Source organism: Terrapene carolina, unplaced genomic scaffold (genome assembly GCF_002925995.2).
Source record: "Terrapene carolina triunguis isolate 2854851 unplaced genomic scaffold, T_m_triunguis-2.0 Scaffold771, whole genome shotgun sequence".
NCBI lineage: Eukaryota > Metazoa > Chordata > Testudines > Emydidae > Terrapene > Terrapene triunguis.
Window position 1 is genome coordinate 479,061 of NW_020665122.1, and position 16,565 is coordinate 495,625.

Consider the following 16,565-nt stretch of genomic DNA (forward strand, 5'->3'; position numbering starts at 1 on the left):
GGGGAGGGGGTTCTGATCTGGGGCAGGGGGTTCGGGGTACGGGCTCTGTCCGGGCGGCACTTACCTCAGGCGGCTCCCGGGGCTCAGGCAGGCTCCCTACCCGGCTCCGCGCGGCTCTCGAAAGGGACCGGCATGTCCGGCCCCAGGCGCCGGGGCGGCCAGGGGGTCTCCGCATGCTGCCCCCGCCAGAGCGCCATCTCCCCACGGTGGGTGTTATGACATCATCACTGCTGATGTGACATCACAGTGGACATTGTGACATCATCAATGGCACCATGACCTCATAGTTTCTGTGTGACAGCGTCATGGGCATGAGCCATCGTATTATAGGCTGTTGTGCTGTGACATCACGGTGTGTTATGACATCATCAGAAGCTGTGTGACATCATTGTGGGGGGTTATGAAGCCACAGGTGGATGACCTTATCACTGGCTAGTACTGTGACTGCCGTTGCCATGGGGACGGATCCAAGATGGCCGACACCACTGTTGCTCGGGGCAACGCGTATGCACTCCGCCCTCAGGGCCCGCCCTCACCACCCTCTACACCCCATTCAAGCGAAGGCTCATGTAGGGGCGGGATTTGATGTCTGTCACTCGAGGAAAGTAACAAATAGGCTGGGAGATTGGGCAAGAGGACTGGAGAGCGAAGCCAATAGTCTGAGGGAGGAGGCGGGTTTAAGAGCTTTTATCCAATAGGATTAAGAAGGAGGCTGGATTGACAGCGACACAGTATCCAATGGGATTGAAGAGAAGGCAGTACCGGGTATTATTCATCTAATTGGATATTAATAAAGTGGGATTATGTCGGGGAATTAGCCAATAGCGTTATGGAGGAGACGGGGCGAATGCACCGAGAACCAATGAGTATAGAAAATGGGCGGGAGGAAGGCGTGGCATTAAGCAATAATAATTCAGATGATTGGTTAAACTCGCAACCAATGGGATTCCAGTCAAGATTAGGGTGCCAGCCAATGGCTTGACAGGAAGGGCGAGGCTAGTGCCAAATCAGCCAATGAACTGCGACAGTAGGCGGGACTATAGTCGCCGCCAGCCAATGAGCGCGGAGCCGCCCCTGCAAAGCGGCCGAGGCCACCCCGCGTTTTCCTTAGTGCCGGAGCTGGGAGCTAAAATGGCGGCCGCCGACGGAGATGACTCGCTGTACCCTATCGCGGTGCTGATTGATGAGCTGCGCAACGAGGACGTGCAGGTGCTGACCGGGGCTGGGGAGGCCGGGCCGCGGCCGGCGGGGGAAGGCTGGGCTGCGGGGAGCCGCACGGCGAACGGAGCCCGGGGTCCGGCGTCCAATCACAGGCCGCCTCTCACCCCCAAAGCCGCGCTGCGGGCGTGAGAGGAGACGCCTGATTGGATGGGAGTGCCACATTGGGCTGAATGGGAGTCTGGGGGCCAATGTTTGTGTGCGCGGGGTTGTCTGACCCCCCCGCCCCCCACCACCCCTGTGGGTCAGATGAGATATGGCCGCTGATTGGCTGAACGTCTTCCCCATTCATTCCAGTGGGGCCTCTCTCCTCCTTGGGATCAATGACCCCTGACCCCTGATTGGCTGTGGGGTGCCCGTAGAGCCAGTCATGGGGTTTGGCTCACGTGAGGGTGTGGTGCGAGGGGGTGCCTGACTGGCTCCTTCCCAGGTATATCCCCTATAGCCAATCACAGGCCATGCCTTATCCCCCAAGGGTGGGGTGGATGACAAGAGGTTGCTGATTGGCCAGATTTGGGGGAGGTGGGGGGACATGGTATACTGGGGAGTCGGGGAGCCAATCAGGGAGGCTCTTAAAAACGTATTTTGCAGGCTAGACCCTGATATACCACTGAACGGGGGCTCCATGTGGGATTGGCCAAAGGGGGCTCCCCTGTGTTATATAGAGTGGGGGTGGGCCCTGTGAGAGCTAATCCTTAACCTCTCTCTGTGATTGGCTGGGGGAAGTTTCTGTCTTGGGGAGCGCGGTCTGTGGGAGCCAATCCCTGCCACTGGCCTGTGGTATATCTGGAAGTGACCTGTAGCAGCCAATCCTGGGCGTCCCCTAGGAGATGGTGAATGTGGCTGGCCTTGGCACACCCCAAGAGTGTGTGATTTACCACAGCCATTCTTAGGGCTTCCTTGTCATGAGTACCTTGTGATTGGTCCTTACTAGCCTCCTCCATGACTAATGCTGGCCAAAGCTTGTAAAAACCAATTTCGGGGCTCCCCTCAATGAGCTGCTGCATGCAAGTGGCTGGGAAAGGCTGTGGTGTGGTGGGGGCATGCCCCCCAGGGGACCAATACTGGGATTAGCCTAGGAAGCAGCTGTGTGATTGGCTGGAAAAGTTCCTGCCATATAACCATGGTATATATGGAGAGAGGGCACAATCCTCTGATCTCTTCCTTTTTGGGGGAGAGGGGGCTCGGGCTTGGTTCAGGGGGTGCTCCGGTAGCTTATGAGCTCAGGCTAAGGATGAGGGTGGTGGGGGATGGAGGATATGGGAGCAGAGGTGAGGGGGTTGTCTGTGGGGTGAAGGGGGTTGGGGGGGGGGTAATTTGATCAACATATGGCATTTTAGGACTGCCACAGGGCTCTCTAAGCCAGGGGTGGACAAACTTTTTGGCCCAAGGGCCACATCTTGGTATGGAAATTGTATGGTGGGCCATGAATGCTCAAGAAATTGGGGGTTGGGGTACAGGAGGGGGTGAGAGCTTTGGCTGGGGGTGTGGACTCTGGGGTGGGGCCAGAAATGAGGAGTTCAGGGTGTGTGTGGGGGGCCTCTGGGCTGGGTCAAGGGGTTGGGGTGCCGGGGGGGGTGAGGCCTCTGGCTGGGGATGGGGTTGAGGGTGCAGGAGGGTGCTCCGGGCTGGGACCAAGGGGCTCGGAGTGCGGGAGGGGGGATCAGGGCTGGGGCAAGGGGTTGGGACATCGGAGAAGATCAGGGGTGCAGGCTCCTGGCAGCGCTTGCCTCAAGCAGCTCTTATTCGGAAGCATGGCCAGGCAGCTCTGCACATTGTCCTGTTTGCAGGCACTGCCCCTTCAGCTCCCATTGGCCATGGTTCCCGGCCAATGGGAGCTGCGGGCACGGGGCTTGGGGCAGGGGCAGCATGTGGATCCCCCTGGCTGCTCCTACGTTTAGGAGCCGGAAGGGGGACATGCTGCTGCTTCCGGGAGCCTTGTGGACTGGGGCAAGCCCTGGACTCTGCTCCCTGGCGGGAGCTCGAGGACCAAATTAAAACGTCTGGAGGGCTGGATGCTGCTCCTGGGCCGTAGTTTGCCCACCCCTGCTCTAATCACATACCTGTGGGGATGTACTGGGGGTGGGGTGTCTGTTCTATGACAGGGCCTTTTCTACCTGGCTATCTCCGGGGTGTGGCTCCCAGGGTGGGTATATCAGGCAGAGTAGGACTAGCCAGACAGGATGCCCCAGTGGTGACACAGCGGAAGGGGTGTGGGAGTAGATCTTGTGAGGGGGAGGGACTCTGGGCTGCATGTGGGGGGAAGTGTGATTTAGGGGTTGGAGCAGAGGGAGGCCTGAGAGCCAGGATTTCTGGGTTCTCTCCCTGGCTCTGGAAGGGGAGCGGGGTCTAGTGCATTAGATCACACGACTCCTGGGTTCTGTTCCCTTCTGAATGTGAACATTGGCCCAACTTCTATGGGGAGTGGCGGCTGTGTAGCTTGGAAGGGGGACCAACCTTCTCAGGGATTGCCTGGATTAGTCAGGAGGGTGTTAAACTAGTAACGAAAGGGGAGGATAAAAAGAGGGAAGATACGAGCCCTGAGCACAGAATTGAGATGTTGAGAACAAAATTAATCAAGGAACGGAAGGGCGTGAAGAGAAGAAATTCTTGACTTGCCTTTACTGCAATGCTAGGCACCTGGGTTACCAACCAAAGGAATTGGAATTACTTGTTTATGAGCAAAAGCTCAGTCGAGGTGGTATTATTGTATCCCGGAGGGATGATTTGCACAACTGGAATGTTAATATCAATGGTCATAAACCAGTGGTTTTCAGCCTGTGGTCCACAGATCCCCGGGGGTCCGCAGACTGTGTCTAAGGGGTCAGCGAAAGGTGGTTGTTACCATAGAACGGTGGTTTTCAACCTGTGGTCCATGGTTCCCTGGGGGCCCACAGACTATGTCTAAGATTTCCGAAGGAGCCCGTACTGCCATTTGAAAATATTTAGGGGTCCACAAATGAAAAAAGGTTAAAAACCCCTGTTATAAACTATTTAGGAAGGATCAAGTGGGCAGGAGGGGAGGAGCACTGTCAAAATGGCATCACCTGTTTCTGAATCACTGATAACTCGGAAGAAAATGATCTTGAATGCTTATGGATAAATGTCCTAACAGAGGAAGCACAAGATGCTATATTAGTTGGGGTTTACTATAGACCACACTGGGGAACAGGAGGACAGATTTATAATGTGCAGGGGAAAAGTGTGAGATCCTGAGGGGCTTCAATCTGATTGACATATGCTGGAGTGCTCAGGCTGCCATTAAACATCCTTGGAATTTATAAGTTAGAGGACCATTTCCTAACTCAAAAAGGGTTGCATCCAATGTGGGGGAATTCTATATTAGAGACCTAAAAACTAGTGGTAACTTAGGTGGGAGTGATCATGACTTGATCACATTTATAATGTACAAACAGACCAGTGAAGGCCAGACCAGTGAGAGATTTTATTTGGTGCTTTAAAAGGGCCAGTTTCACAAAGCCAAAAACAATTGAGCCAAATCAACTGGGGGGAGGGGGGGAATTGAATTAGGAAATGTGACTGATAATGAAGCATTGTTTATGAACCCCACGGGATGCCTGAAAAGCCCCAATCAAGGAAGAGAGCCATATTGGTTTAAAAAAACAAAACAAAAACCCAATGTGGTTTAGAAGAAAAGTGAAGGCAGCTATAAAAAATGAAAAAAATATATATATATATATAGCAGCAGAAGAAAGGGGAACTGTAGAAAATTGATAAGGGAAGCAAAGGGACACAAGAAGAAATGTGTGTCCAGAAGTGTAATCGCTGCCCTTTGACGGTCTCTTGCATGTCATCAGTGCTGTTCCCAGCAGGGCAGGGGCCAATATCAAAAAAGTTGCCCTCAGGAGGGAGGTCTGAGGTAGCCGCAGTCAGAGGTCAAGAGCTGAAATCAATTCCTGTCCCAGCAGCGATGCTCATGTGGCTACAGGGTTGATAAAGAGTGTGTTTTTATTTTGTTTAAATTAGAATAATTTTTTTTCAAATAAACTTGCTTAAATAAAATGAGTTTTATACGTTTAATATGTTCAGGCCTGAACTAAAGAGTCTCCTAAAACTTTTAAATAAAAAACAAATGCTGAATCTGTGCGTCTGTCGCAAACTTTGACTGAAAGGCTGCTTTTCTGTATAACGAAAGAATTGGGGGAAACATCTAACTTTTGCGGTTAAGCTCTGTAAATATGCCTCAGTAGGTCATCTACTGTATTAAGGACTTGCTCCTGTGGGGAACCGAGGACTTGCACTTCTGTGTGAGAGATTTAGTACAAATAAATTGTACATACTGTTTTGTGTGTGTAATTAAATTCCACTCGCCGTCCTAATGCATTTCCACATAAATCAAGAGAAAGAAGTGAATTAGCTAGTGAACGAGCCACAGATCAGTCACTTTTTCTAACATACTACAAATGTCATTAATAAGCATCTGAAAATACTGTGCTCTAGAATTGCTTAAATCAATGTGTATATAGTTAGTGTCCCCTCCTAAGCAGCAAAAAGATGTACCAAGTCTAGGCTGACGGCTCCATTTAGCTGTAATTGACGTATTTTAATGGTCCCATCAACCATCGCAAATGTGCCTTTCTTTAGAACATCACTGCAGTCCAAATGGAAAAGTTGATTAAACTTGATGATTGAAATTGAGGCTTCCCACCTGGCGATTTAAACCACGATTTAAAGCGAGGCAATTGAAATCACCCAGTGGAAAGCCTGCATTGCAAATTGCCTTGCTTTAAATCACCAAGTGGGAAGCCTCGATTTCAATGGCGATTCAGATCGCCAGGGGCTGACCTAAGTTTTAGCCCAGCGTCCCCCTCCCCTGTCTGCACCGGTCTCCTGGTTCTTACCCACTCTCCTCTCCACACAGCTGCGTCTCAACAGCATCAAGAAACTCTCCACCATCGCCTTGGCCCTCGGCGTGGAGAGGACCCGCAGCGAGCTCCTGCCTTTCCTCACAGGTAACCAGAGGGCTCCAAACTGGCCTCCAGGACTCCTGGGTTCTCTCCCCGGGTCTGGGAGGGCAGTCGGGCTAGTGGATTAGAGCAGGGCGCTCTGGGAGTCAGGATTCCTGGGTTCTACCCCCACTTTTACCTCCGATCTCTGTGCTTCTTAAATGGTAGATAGCAACACCCAGCACTGGTGGCGGAGGGCAGGGCTGTTGGTGTGTGGGAGGGGGGGGCTTTGCAGGGCAGGAGCGTGGGCTGTGGGCTTTCCACCCCCCATCAGGGCAGGAGCGGGCTCTGGAATGCTTCTGCTGAAACCCTGTGTCCAGGTGAGTCGGGGAGACAGTGCCCTGTGTGCAGTCAACTAGCGACTCTCGATTCCCCTCTGAACCCACGTGTCTGGCTTTCGAAGGCGTCCGCCGCCTCGTCCTCTCCCTGCTCACCCGCCGCTTCTCTTGCAGACACGATTTACGATGAGGACGAGGTGCTGCTGGCTCTGGCTGAACAGCTGGGGACCTTCACTGCTCTGGTTGGGGGACCCGAATATGTGCACTGCTTACTGGTAGGTCAGACCCCTGCCACCTAGGGCATGGAGTCTCATCATAGGGGCACTGGGGGGGTCAGGACACCTGGGTTCTGTTCCCAGCTCTGGGAGGGCAATGGGGTCTAGTGGGTTAGAGTGGGGGTGGGGGGAGCTTGGAGTCAGGACGCCTGGGTTCTCTCCCCAGCTCTGGGAGGGGAGTGGGGTGTTGTGGGTTAGAGTGGGGGGGAGCTGGGAGCCAGGACTCCTGGGTTCTCGCCCCACTCCAAGTAGGGGTGGAATCAGTCCAGTCCCCATCTCACTGCCCCCCGCAGCCCCCCCTGGAGAGCCTGGCGACGGTGGAGGAGACGGTGGTCCGAGACAAGGCGGTGGAGTCACTGCGCGCCATCTCCCACGAGCACTCGCCCTCGGACCTGGAGGGACACTTCGTGCCCCTGGTGAAGCGCCTGGCGGGGGGCGACTGGTTCACCTCCCGCACCTCGGCCTGTGGCCTCTTCAGCGTCTGCTACCCTCGCGTGTCCAGCTCGGTCAAGGCAGAGCTCCGGCAGTGAGTGAAGCCCCTATGGGGCCGATCGCGCAACTGGGGGAGACCCTCGCAGGGCTGAATGCAGGGCTGGGTGAGAGCCTCTGGGTCAGTGGGACCCCCTGTGGGCTGATCACAGGGCTGGAAGGGATCCCGGGTCTGTGGGACAAGTCCCTGTTATCTCTCATAGTCCCCTTCATAAATGGGATCACTCTCCAACACATACTCACACACTCCCTCCACTCCAATTGGAGGCAGTTGAGATTCACCCTCCTTTGACTGGTCTGATCCGGGGCAGGATACCAGGCTAGATGAGCCCATGGGGCTGATCTGGAGTGGCAGGGAGGGGGTGGAATACTGGGCTAGATGGGGCCCTTGTGGCTGAACTGCAGTGACAGGGAGGAGCGTCTCTCTCCCCCGTCTCCGGCAGGTACTTCCGGAACCTGTGCTCTGACGACACCCCCATGGTGAGGCGGGCGGCAGCCTCCAAGCTGGGCGAGTTCGCAAAGGTCCTGGAGCTGGAGCATGTGAAGGGCGAGATTATCCCCATGTTCTCCAACCTGGCCTCCGACGAGCAGGTGAGAGCCGCGCAGGGGAGGGGGCTGGGACCAGGACTCCTGGGTTCTCTCCCTGGCTCAGGGAGGGGAGTGGGACCTAGTGGGTTAGAGCAAGGGGACTGGGGCCCAGGACTCCTGGGTCCGACTCCTGGCTTTGGGAGGGGATTGGGGTCTGGCGTTAACCCCATCCCTGCCTCTCTCCCGCAGGACTCGGTGCGCTTGCTGGCTGTGGAGGCTTGCGTCAATATCGCTCAGCTCCTGCCCCAGGAGGACCTGGAGTCCTTGGTGATGCCCACGCTACGGCAAGCGGCCGAGGACAAATCATGGCGGGTCCGGTACATGGTGGCTGATAAGTTCACAGAGGTGAGTGCCGCTTCCCTCCTCGCTCCAATGATCTGTGGTGACCTAATGTCGCATGGGCTAACAGGGGGCTGTGGGTCGGGAGTGAGGGGCACTGGCAGAGCTTTGGGGGTGGGGGGAGCCCAGGGCTGGAACTGCCAGTGGGGGTTGAGATCTGTGCACAGTGTCGATGCTTGTCAATTTCCCCTGTGCTGAAATTGACGGACTGTTGATCTGGTGACTCCCCATCTGTCTGGGGCCTGGATCCCTGGAACGCTCTGACCTGTGGATCCCCTGCTGACCCACTGCCCTTCCCCCACAGCTCCAGAAAGCCGTCGGGCCTGAAATCACCAAGACCGACCTGGTGCCGGCTTTCCAGAACCTCATGAAGGACTGTGAGGCCGAGGTGCGGGCTGCTGCCTCCCACAAGGTCAAAGGTCAGCCTTGGTGCCCCCTCTGTCCATGTGGGAGGTTGGGATCACCCTCTGGAAGGACCAGAACAATCTCTACAGCCAGAGGGGGTCATTGGGGGGAGGAATCTTTGGGTGAGAGGGTGGATGGGGGTTGTGGGTGAGGCTGAGTGTGTGGGATATAGTCTCCCCCAGGGACTGGGTGGGAACCCCGTGGCCGGAGCCCTGGATAATTGGCTGGAGCTGGGATGGTCATGCCGGTCTCATGGACTGGAGGGGGCGGTCCTGCCCTGCTGGGTGGGGGGTATTGATCTCAGCTGATCCTGGCCTCTTGCGGGGGGGGGAATGGATGGTGGGTATGATCCTGGCCCTTCCCTTGCTGGGGGGAGATTTGGGAGGGAACAAATAGACTTGGGGAGAGAAAGGGTGGGGGGAGGGGGAGAAGGTCGCTTGCTGCATGTCTGAACTCCCGTCCCCTGTGCCCTGCGCCAGGCTCCTGAAGCAGCTGGCCCCACCCCCCATGGGAACTGCTTCCCCCTCGTTAACCCCTCGCCCTGTTCACCATCTGCCCTCCCCAGAGTTCTGCGAGAACCTGTCGGCCGACTGCCGTGAGAACGTCATCATGACCCAGATACTGCCCTGCATCAAGGTACGGGGCGGGGGCTCGGCCTGATCCCCTTGCTGCTGGCATCCCCCCCTGCAGGGGAAGTGTGGGTGGGTGGCAGGGGAGCATAGGGGCACAATGGTGCAGGGGTAAGCATGGTGTGGCGGGAGGAGGGTGTGAGAATGGGGGGCACAGGATGTGGTGGAAGGGCAGGGGAGCATGGGGGGGAGGGGCATAAGGGGATGTAGGGGGAAGGGGTCAGGGGTGCCACCAAGGACAGGAGTGTGATGGGGTGGGGGGTTTTGGGGGTGGAGGAGGCATGGGGGGCTTAAGGGGCATACAAGGGGTTGTGGGGGGTGGCCCCAGCAGCTCACAGTGCCACAAGGCCGTCGTCAGCCCATCTGAATTAACCCCCCCTCCCTTTCCCCCCCCCGAGCAGGAGCTGGTGTCAGATGCCAATCAGCACGTCAAGTCAGCGCTGGCCTCCGTCATCATGGGGCTGTCACCCATCCTGGGCAAGGACAACACCATCGAGCACCTGCTGCCGCTCTTCCTGGCCCAGCTCAAGGACGAGGTGAGCGCCCCACCCCAGAGGTGGCTGCATTTTGGGGCCACTGTGCTGTGCTCCTGTCTTGTTGGTAGCGATTTTTCTCTTTGGGAAGAGATCTCAGTGGGGTTTAGTGATTAGAGCAAGGGGAGCTGGGAGCTAGGACTCCTGGGTTCAATTCCTGGCTCTGGGAGGGGAGTGGGGCCTAGTTGTGGGGGGATGGGAGCACAGGACTCCTGGGTTTTGGCTCTGGGAGGGGAGTGGGCCCCAGTGGTTATAGCCTTGGGGAGCTGGGAGCCAGGACTCCTGGGTTCCATCTTGTGTAGAAAGCCTTTGCTCTGAGCTCTGCCCCTCCCCCCAGTGCCCTGAGGTTCGGCTCAACATCATCTCGAACCTGGACTGCGTCAACGAGGTGATCGGCATCCGGCAGCTGTCGCAGTCGCTGCTGCCGGCCATCGTGGAGCTGGCCGAGGATGCCAAGTGGCGCGTCAGGCTGGCCATCATCGAGTACATGCCCCTGCTGGCTGGGCAGCTGGTAAGGAGGCCATGGGGAGCGAGGGGGCTTCGGGATCAAAGGCCTGGAAGGATCAGGCCCGGCTGGTGGTGTCTCTCTTGCTAAGCAGGGAAATGCCTGGTCAGGATTTGAATGAGACGGTTCAGGCTTCCCATTTGGTCAGGACTGGCCCCGGTGCCCCAGCGTAGCACTAGGGGGTGGGGTGGGGGCTCTCCCCTGGCAGTCAGGGCTAGCCCCGATGCCCTCGGTCGTGCTAGGGGGCACTGTGGTGCAGGGAGCTCAATTCATCAGACCTCGGGTTGCTGGGAGTTAGGACTCCTGGGTTCTCTCCCCAGCTCTGGGAGGGGAGTGGGGTCTAGTGGGTTAGAGCAGGGGGCCTGGGAGACAGGACTCCTGGGTTCTCTCCACCAGGAGCATCTCATCTGTGAAATAAGAACAGTGCCTGTTTTCCAGGGGCCCCGTCTCTCCCACAAGGTCCCGGGTCTGGCACAGAGTTCCAGGACTAACAGTCTCTTCCTTTCCAGGGGGTGGAGTTCTTTGACGAGAAGCTGAATTCCCTGTGCATGGCTTGGCTGGTGGATCATGGTGAGTGTCGCTCAGGGGACCCGCCCTCCCAGGGCTCCCCCCCCGTGGCCAGTGCTGGCTCCAGGGCCCTTGGTTTGAGTGGGGACTTCACCGCTGCAGGGTGGAACCCCATAACTCTGACCGAGCAATGATGCATCGTGGGAGATGGGCTCCAAGGTCCTAGAAGGCGAAGGCTGGTCTTGAGACTCACACAGAGGGCTGGGTGTCCGGGTTCCTGGCTGTGCCACGGACTGGGGTGTAACCTCCAGCAAGTCGTGGGTGTGCTTAGAAATCAAGGCTCCGACTCCTTCCTTTGTTCGTTTAGACTGCGCTCTTCAGGGCCAGAGCTCTGTCTGGCGGTGTCTGAGCAGCGCCTGGCACTACAGAGGCTGTGCATCCTACTCGAATACAAACAAATTAACCTTCGCTGATGAATTGCCCTTTTAGTCTATTGACTTATAAGGGCTCCCAGATCCTCTGCTTGGGGTTTTATAGCCCCATCCACTTGATCCTAGCTGTGACAGCCACATGACACTGACAAGATCTAGGTCACTTTCCCCCAGGGAAATCCAATTAACAAGAGTCTGGTCAGTTTCAGGACAGCTTTGCAGTTGACTAGGCTGTTCAGCTGTGTATCTCAGCTCGATGCTATGGGGTGAGCAAGACGTAGTCCGTTTCACTCTGCCACTGCTCTGGAGGGGGATGGGGGGGCTCTGAAGGGGGTTATGGGGGGGGGGGGGGAGGTGAGAATTCCCCTCAGCTGCAGGGCAGTGGGTGGGACACAGGGCTAGAAATGTAGCATCCTAGGCCTGTGTGTGTGATTCCGCTTGGGGTGAAAATGGTGGGGCATCCTCAGCTCTAGGGCACTCCTTGTGTCTGGACATGGCATTGCATAAGACTTTGCCTCTTGTACCCTACACGTCCCCCTCTGGTGGCTGTTTCCAGTCCCGGCTGGGGTCTTCTCCCAACTCCATCTCTGGGGAGTCGGTGGCTCGGGTCTCCGCCTGTCACTTCACTCCCCTTCTGAGATAGCAAAAGTTCCTGCTTAGAGCCCAACACAGGTGCCCAAATTAATAGTTCAGCCCCTCTCGGGCTCCACTGAAATCCTCTGCTGCTTTGCCTGGCCCAGCGTCTCTCGCCTTGCGTCTTCCCCAGCAACGTTCTCCTGCTGCTTCCCTTCGCCAGCGACTCCTGCAGGTCATCTCTTCCTGGTCCGTGTGGACCCTGTCTCGGGACTCCCCCCAGAGCCTGCTCTGCTTCCTGAGGGTGGCTCAGTCTGGCTTCCTCAGGTTCTTCCCAGAGGGGAACCACCTTGTCCCCACCAGATAAATTCCTGTGAGAAGTAAGGCCCAGGTCCAGACTGGAGGCCTCTCTGGAAGATGCTCTTAGCCACACACAAGTTGAAGGACTCAACCCGGGGGGAGCTGGAGGAAATGGAACAGCCTGCGCTATGCAGCGATCACACCGGATGATCTAATTCCGCACTTCTGGACTTGGATAATGCAAAAATCCCAACTCTTGTTTAAAAAGAACAGCCACTTCTTGGCCACAAGAAACCCCGAGCCCTGGGGCTGATGGGGATTTCTAATGGCATCTGATGGGGATTACTATGGACAGTCAGTAGCTCTTGCGCGGCAGGGAAAGCTGAAGCAGAAGGTGCCAGTGTTTTAAATGAGAATTCCCAAAAACATAGAGGGAAACCTCGACAAAGATTGTGTTTTCCTCACAGTGTTTTGTGGGGCGACTGCCGAAAATGGGGAATAAACAGGGCACCTGGTGAATGTGGGCTGGTGGGGGTGCACGGTGAATTGTAACCCCTGAAGACTCAAAATCCAGAGGGTGACTCTTCCTAGCCCAGATCTCAGGGTGGAGGGATTGGGGTTAGCGTGCCGCTGTCGGTAGCCAGCAGCCAGGATTGGCCCAGAGCCCCGGCCATCCCCGGTGATGCGTTTTCTCCTCCCTTCCCAGTCTACGCCATCCGGGAGGCAGCCACCAGCAACCTGAAGAAACTGGTGGAGAAATTCGGCAAAGACTGGGCCCACGCCACCATCATCCCCAAAGTGCTGGCTATGTCTAACGACCCCAACTACCTGCACCGCATGACCACGCTCTTCTGCATCAATGTGAGTGCCCCTCTGGGGGCAGGGGGAGCCCAGACGCCTGGGGTGGGGGGGTCTAGGGGTTAGACCGGGGGGGCTGAGAGCCAGGACTCCTGGGTTCTCTTCCCAGCTCTGGGAGGGAAGTGGGGTCTGGGGGTTACTGCTGGGAGCCAGGACTCCTGGGTTCGACTCCTGTTTTGCGTGATGGGCACAGATTCAGCGCTGGCATAACGCTCTCCCCCTGCCCCCCAGGTGCTTTCGGAGGTGTGCGGGCAGGAGATCACCACCAAACACATGCTGCCCACTGTGCTGCGCATGGCGGGCGATGCCGTGGCCAACGTCCGCTTCAACGTGGCCAAGTCCCTGCAGAAAATAGGACCAATCCTGGACAACAGGTACAGCCAAGGGGCGGGGCCAGGCCGGGCCAGGGGCCGTGGCACTGCGCAGGGTTGGATGGGGGAGGGGAGGGGAGCTTGGGATCTGCTAGGGGAGTGGGGATGGTGGAGGCAGGGCTGGGGGCACCGGGGCGGGGGAGGGGGAGAGAGAGGCAGGACTCACAGCTGCCATTCGCCTCCACCTGAGCAGCTGCGATGGGAAGGGGGGGAATTCCCCGGGCCAGGGTTCCAGTCTGCTCTGCCCCCCATGTCTCTTGCTCTGTGGGTCCCTCTAACTGCCCCACTGCACCCCGCAGCACCCTACAGAACGAGGTGAAGCCCGTGCTGGAGAAGCTCACGCAGGACCAGGACGTTGACGTCAAATACTTCGCACAGGAGGCCCTGACCGGTACGAGGGGGGGCTGGGGTCGGGTTGCATGCTCAGTCCCCTGGGGCCCTCCCTCTTGGAGGGCGTGGGGTGTCGCTGGGCCCTGCCCGACTGATCCAGCCTCGGGCCCTGTGTGGTGTGGGGGTGGGGGGTGTTAGGCGAGGTCTGTAATCATTACCTCCTGTCACCAATCCTCCCCAGCTGTGGGGGGACTCAGACCTGCTGGGAGCGTGGGGTTTGGGGGTGTCTTGGTCAAAGACCCCTTCTCTGCTGTGTGCTGTGGGGTGACCGTAGCAGGGGGCTCCTTTATGGAGCAGGGAGACATCCAAGTGGTGTTGGGGTTCAAATGAGGTTCCAGATGTCCTCTTCTCCCCCCGGGGCAATCAACAGCCCCCCCCCATGTCTGAGTGGGTTCCCTGCTCCCCTCTGATCGGGCTCTGCCTTGACCCCCTCCCCCACATCAGATATGGGGCAGCATTATATGATTAGGGCTCTGTTGGGGTGGGGGCTTCTGGGTTTCCCCCTCTCTAACCCAAGTGTGGGGGGTGCCTTGGGGATACCCCATCTGGCTTCTGTGATTCTCCAGTTGTGGGGGGATGGGCCTGCAGGGAGAACCCCCCATCCAGAAAGGGGGGGAGGGCCTCTGGGGCTGAGAGCTGTAGCCCTGTGATCTGACACCCTCTCTCTCTCCTCCCCACAGTGCTGGCGCTGGCCTGACCCCGAGGATGTGCTCTGTCGTCTCCCTGACCTCCAGCCGCCGTCGGCCCCTCGCTCCCTGGCCCCTCCCCAAGCCTCTGTGCATGTGTATGAACCCCTGTTGGGTGGGGGTGCCCGACAGCCCAATACAGACACCCCCCCCCATATTCCGATCAGCCCCCTGCTCGCCAGGGCATCACTGCCCTTCCCCCTTCAACAGTTCATCTCCCACCTGGTCACTCACCAGGGGCGCAGCACTCGGCCCCCCAGTATTCCCCCCCCACTCAAACACTGCAGTTTGGGGGGCTGCTCGTTGCTCCCTGAGTCCCCCATCCCTGCGCTGCCTCCCCGTCTGGATGGCTCGTCGCATCCCTTCTCAGCAGCTTCGCCCCTCCAGTCCCTGCCCACCGTGTGATCTGAGTGTGAGGGGGGTGGGGAGGAGAATCGGGGCGGGGCTGCTTTCAGCTGGTTTTACGGAAGGCTCTGTCCCTAGCTGGCGGCAGCTTGTACTATTCCACAGCCACCCGCGTCCCTGCTCTTCTCCTTCCTCTTCCTTCATCCGTCTGTTTTCTCACTCTCCCCTCCGCTGAAATCCGCCTCGTTCTCCTCTTCCCCTGCAGCATTAAACACCCTCCAGACTCAGCATTGCCATCCTAGGTCCCCTTCCCTCCCAGAGAGCCCCCCATAGCTCTGAGGGGGGGTTAGTAAATAGTGCTCGCCCCTCAAAATCAAAACCCCGAACCGCCTCTCCCCCGGGGCAAGTTGTAAGCAGAGAAGAGACCAAACCTCCCTGTGGAAACAGGTTTCTTTAAGGTCAGTTTTGGCGCTGGTCAGTTTCACGCTGGAGGGGCAGGGGTCTCCTTTGTCAGTTTCGCCTCTGGGCAGGTTCATGCTGGCAGGCGCCCGCCTGATGCCAGCCTCAGGGAGGCTGCAAACGCTTTTCAGCCGTGGGGCAAAGGGCTTTCAAATCCAAACGCTGGAGCCTGAAACCCCCTGGGGCGATCTCTCCAGGGCGTGAGATGCTGATTAGAAGAGGGGGGGGGGGCGTGTGGCAGCAGGTCAGCCAACATTCTCAAATCCTCTCTGCCCATCAACCCTCACAAGGGTCTAAGCCCCCTTCCCCAGCCCCCATGGGGAGCTGGGTTTATTGAGCTGGGATTTTACAGGCAACGGTTCGGGTGGGGGGGGTCATGACCATGATCTGGGTCATGGGGGGATAAAATCTGCTCAGAGTTCACCCCATGGCCTCTCAGCGGGGGTAAGGAAAAGCCCCCACCCTTCAGGTGACTGGGCAGGAATTGGATCAGGATTTCCCCTGGGTTCTAGCCCCATGGCCGTCAGTCGTACCAAGTTCTCTGGGGTTGTGCCCCTCACCTGGAAGGGGCGGGGCATCACAGAGCTGTCTAGTGGGGAAATGGGATGGTCTCTTAAAGTCAAGGGGCGTTTGACCCCTCACACTCACCACGCAAACACCTGTGCCCCAGCGTGACCCTTCCCTTCGCTGCTGCCCTGGTGGTCATGCACTGAGCAAATACAGGGTGATCCCTACTCCCCGCACCCTTTAACACAAGTCCCACCATCCCTCCTCCTCCTCCACACCGTAAGTGAAATGTCACTTTCAAGCTAATGGGTTTTTTGTGAAAACTTGTTTTATTATTTTTTTTTCTTCTCCATGATTAATAAAATGCTCGATCATTCCTGCATGGCTGTGGTGTGGACAGAGCCGCGTGGGTCTCAGGGCGGGGTGGAGGGTGGAGCAAAAGGATCTTAAAGTGCTGAAGCAACTTTAGGTGTGGGTGGGGTGCAGGGGCTGGTTATACGGGGATCCCTCACCTGCTGCTGAGATGCAGCCACCTCTGGGGTGGGGCACAGGCTGGTTATACAGGAACCCCTCACGCAGTGCTGAGATGCAACCAGCTCTGGGGTGGGGTAACTTTTTCCAGCTCCAGAGCAAGGCAGCTGCAGCAGCTGAGACAGACTGTAATGGAAAATCCTGTGTCCCCATGAAACCCCCGTGGGGACTTGTGGGCGGTGGAAGGGATTTGAGCTGGGGCTGGCAAGTCGAGGGCCTCAGGCCAAGCGCTGAGGGTTTTGTGACCCTTTCCCTGGAATTTGTCTCCTCCCAGACAAGTCCTGCAGTAGCCAGGGACCCCCTCTGAGCCAGCCAGTCCCCCAGCCTGGGGTTGTGCCCCCTATAGGGGAAAGGGCCTGTGTCCCATTCCCTGTCCCCCTG

At 57.5% G+C, this 16,565-nt stretch overlaps 1 protein-coding gene across 1 annotated transcript; it reads left to right on the forward strand.

The window, feature by feature from the left end:
* Positions 1-1,107: 1,107 nt before the first annotated feature.
* PPP2R1A (protein phosphatase 2 scaffold subunit Aalpha) lies at positions 1,108-14,762 on the forward strand. The gene is made up of 15 exons (XM_029913650.1): positions 1,108-1,209; positions 6,101-6,191; positions 6,638-6,738; positions 7,032-7,264; positions 7,671-7,818; positions 8,005-8,160; positions 8,459-8,573; positions 9,125-9,195; positions 9,590-9,724; positions 10,059-10,232; positions 10,736-10,796; positions 12,744-12,898; positions 13,127-13,269; positions 13,566-13,657; positions 14,337-14,762. Exons 1-15 carry the CDS (start codon positions 1,132-1,134, stop codon positions 14,351-14,353), a joined length of 1,770 nt encoding a protein of 589 aa, XP_029769510.1. The 5' UTR covers positions 1,108-1,131; the 3' UTR covers positions 14,354-14,762.
* Positions 14,763-16,565: the final 1,803 nt, after the last annotated feature.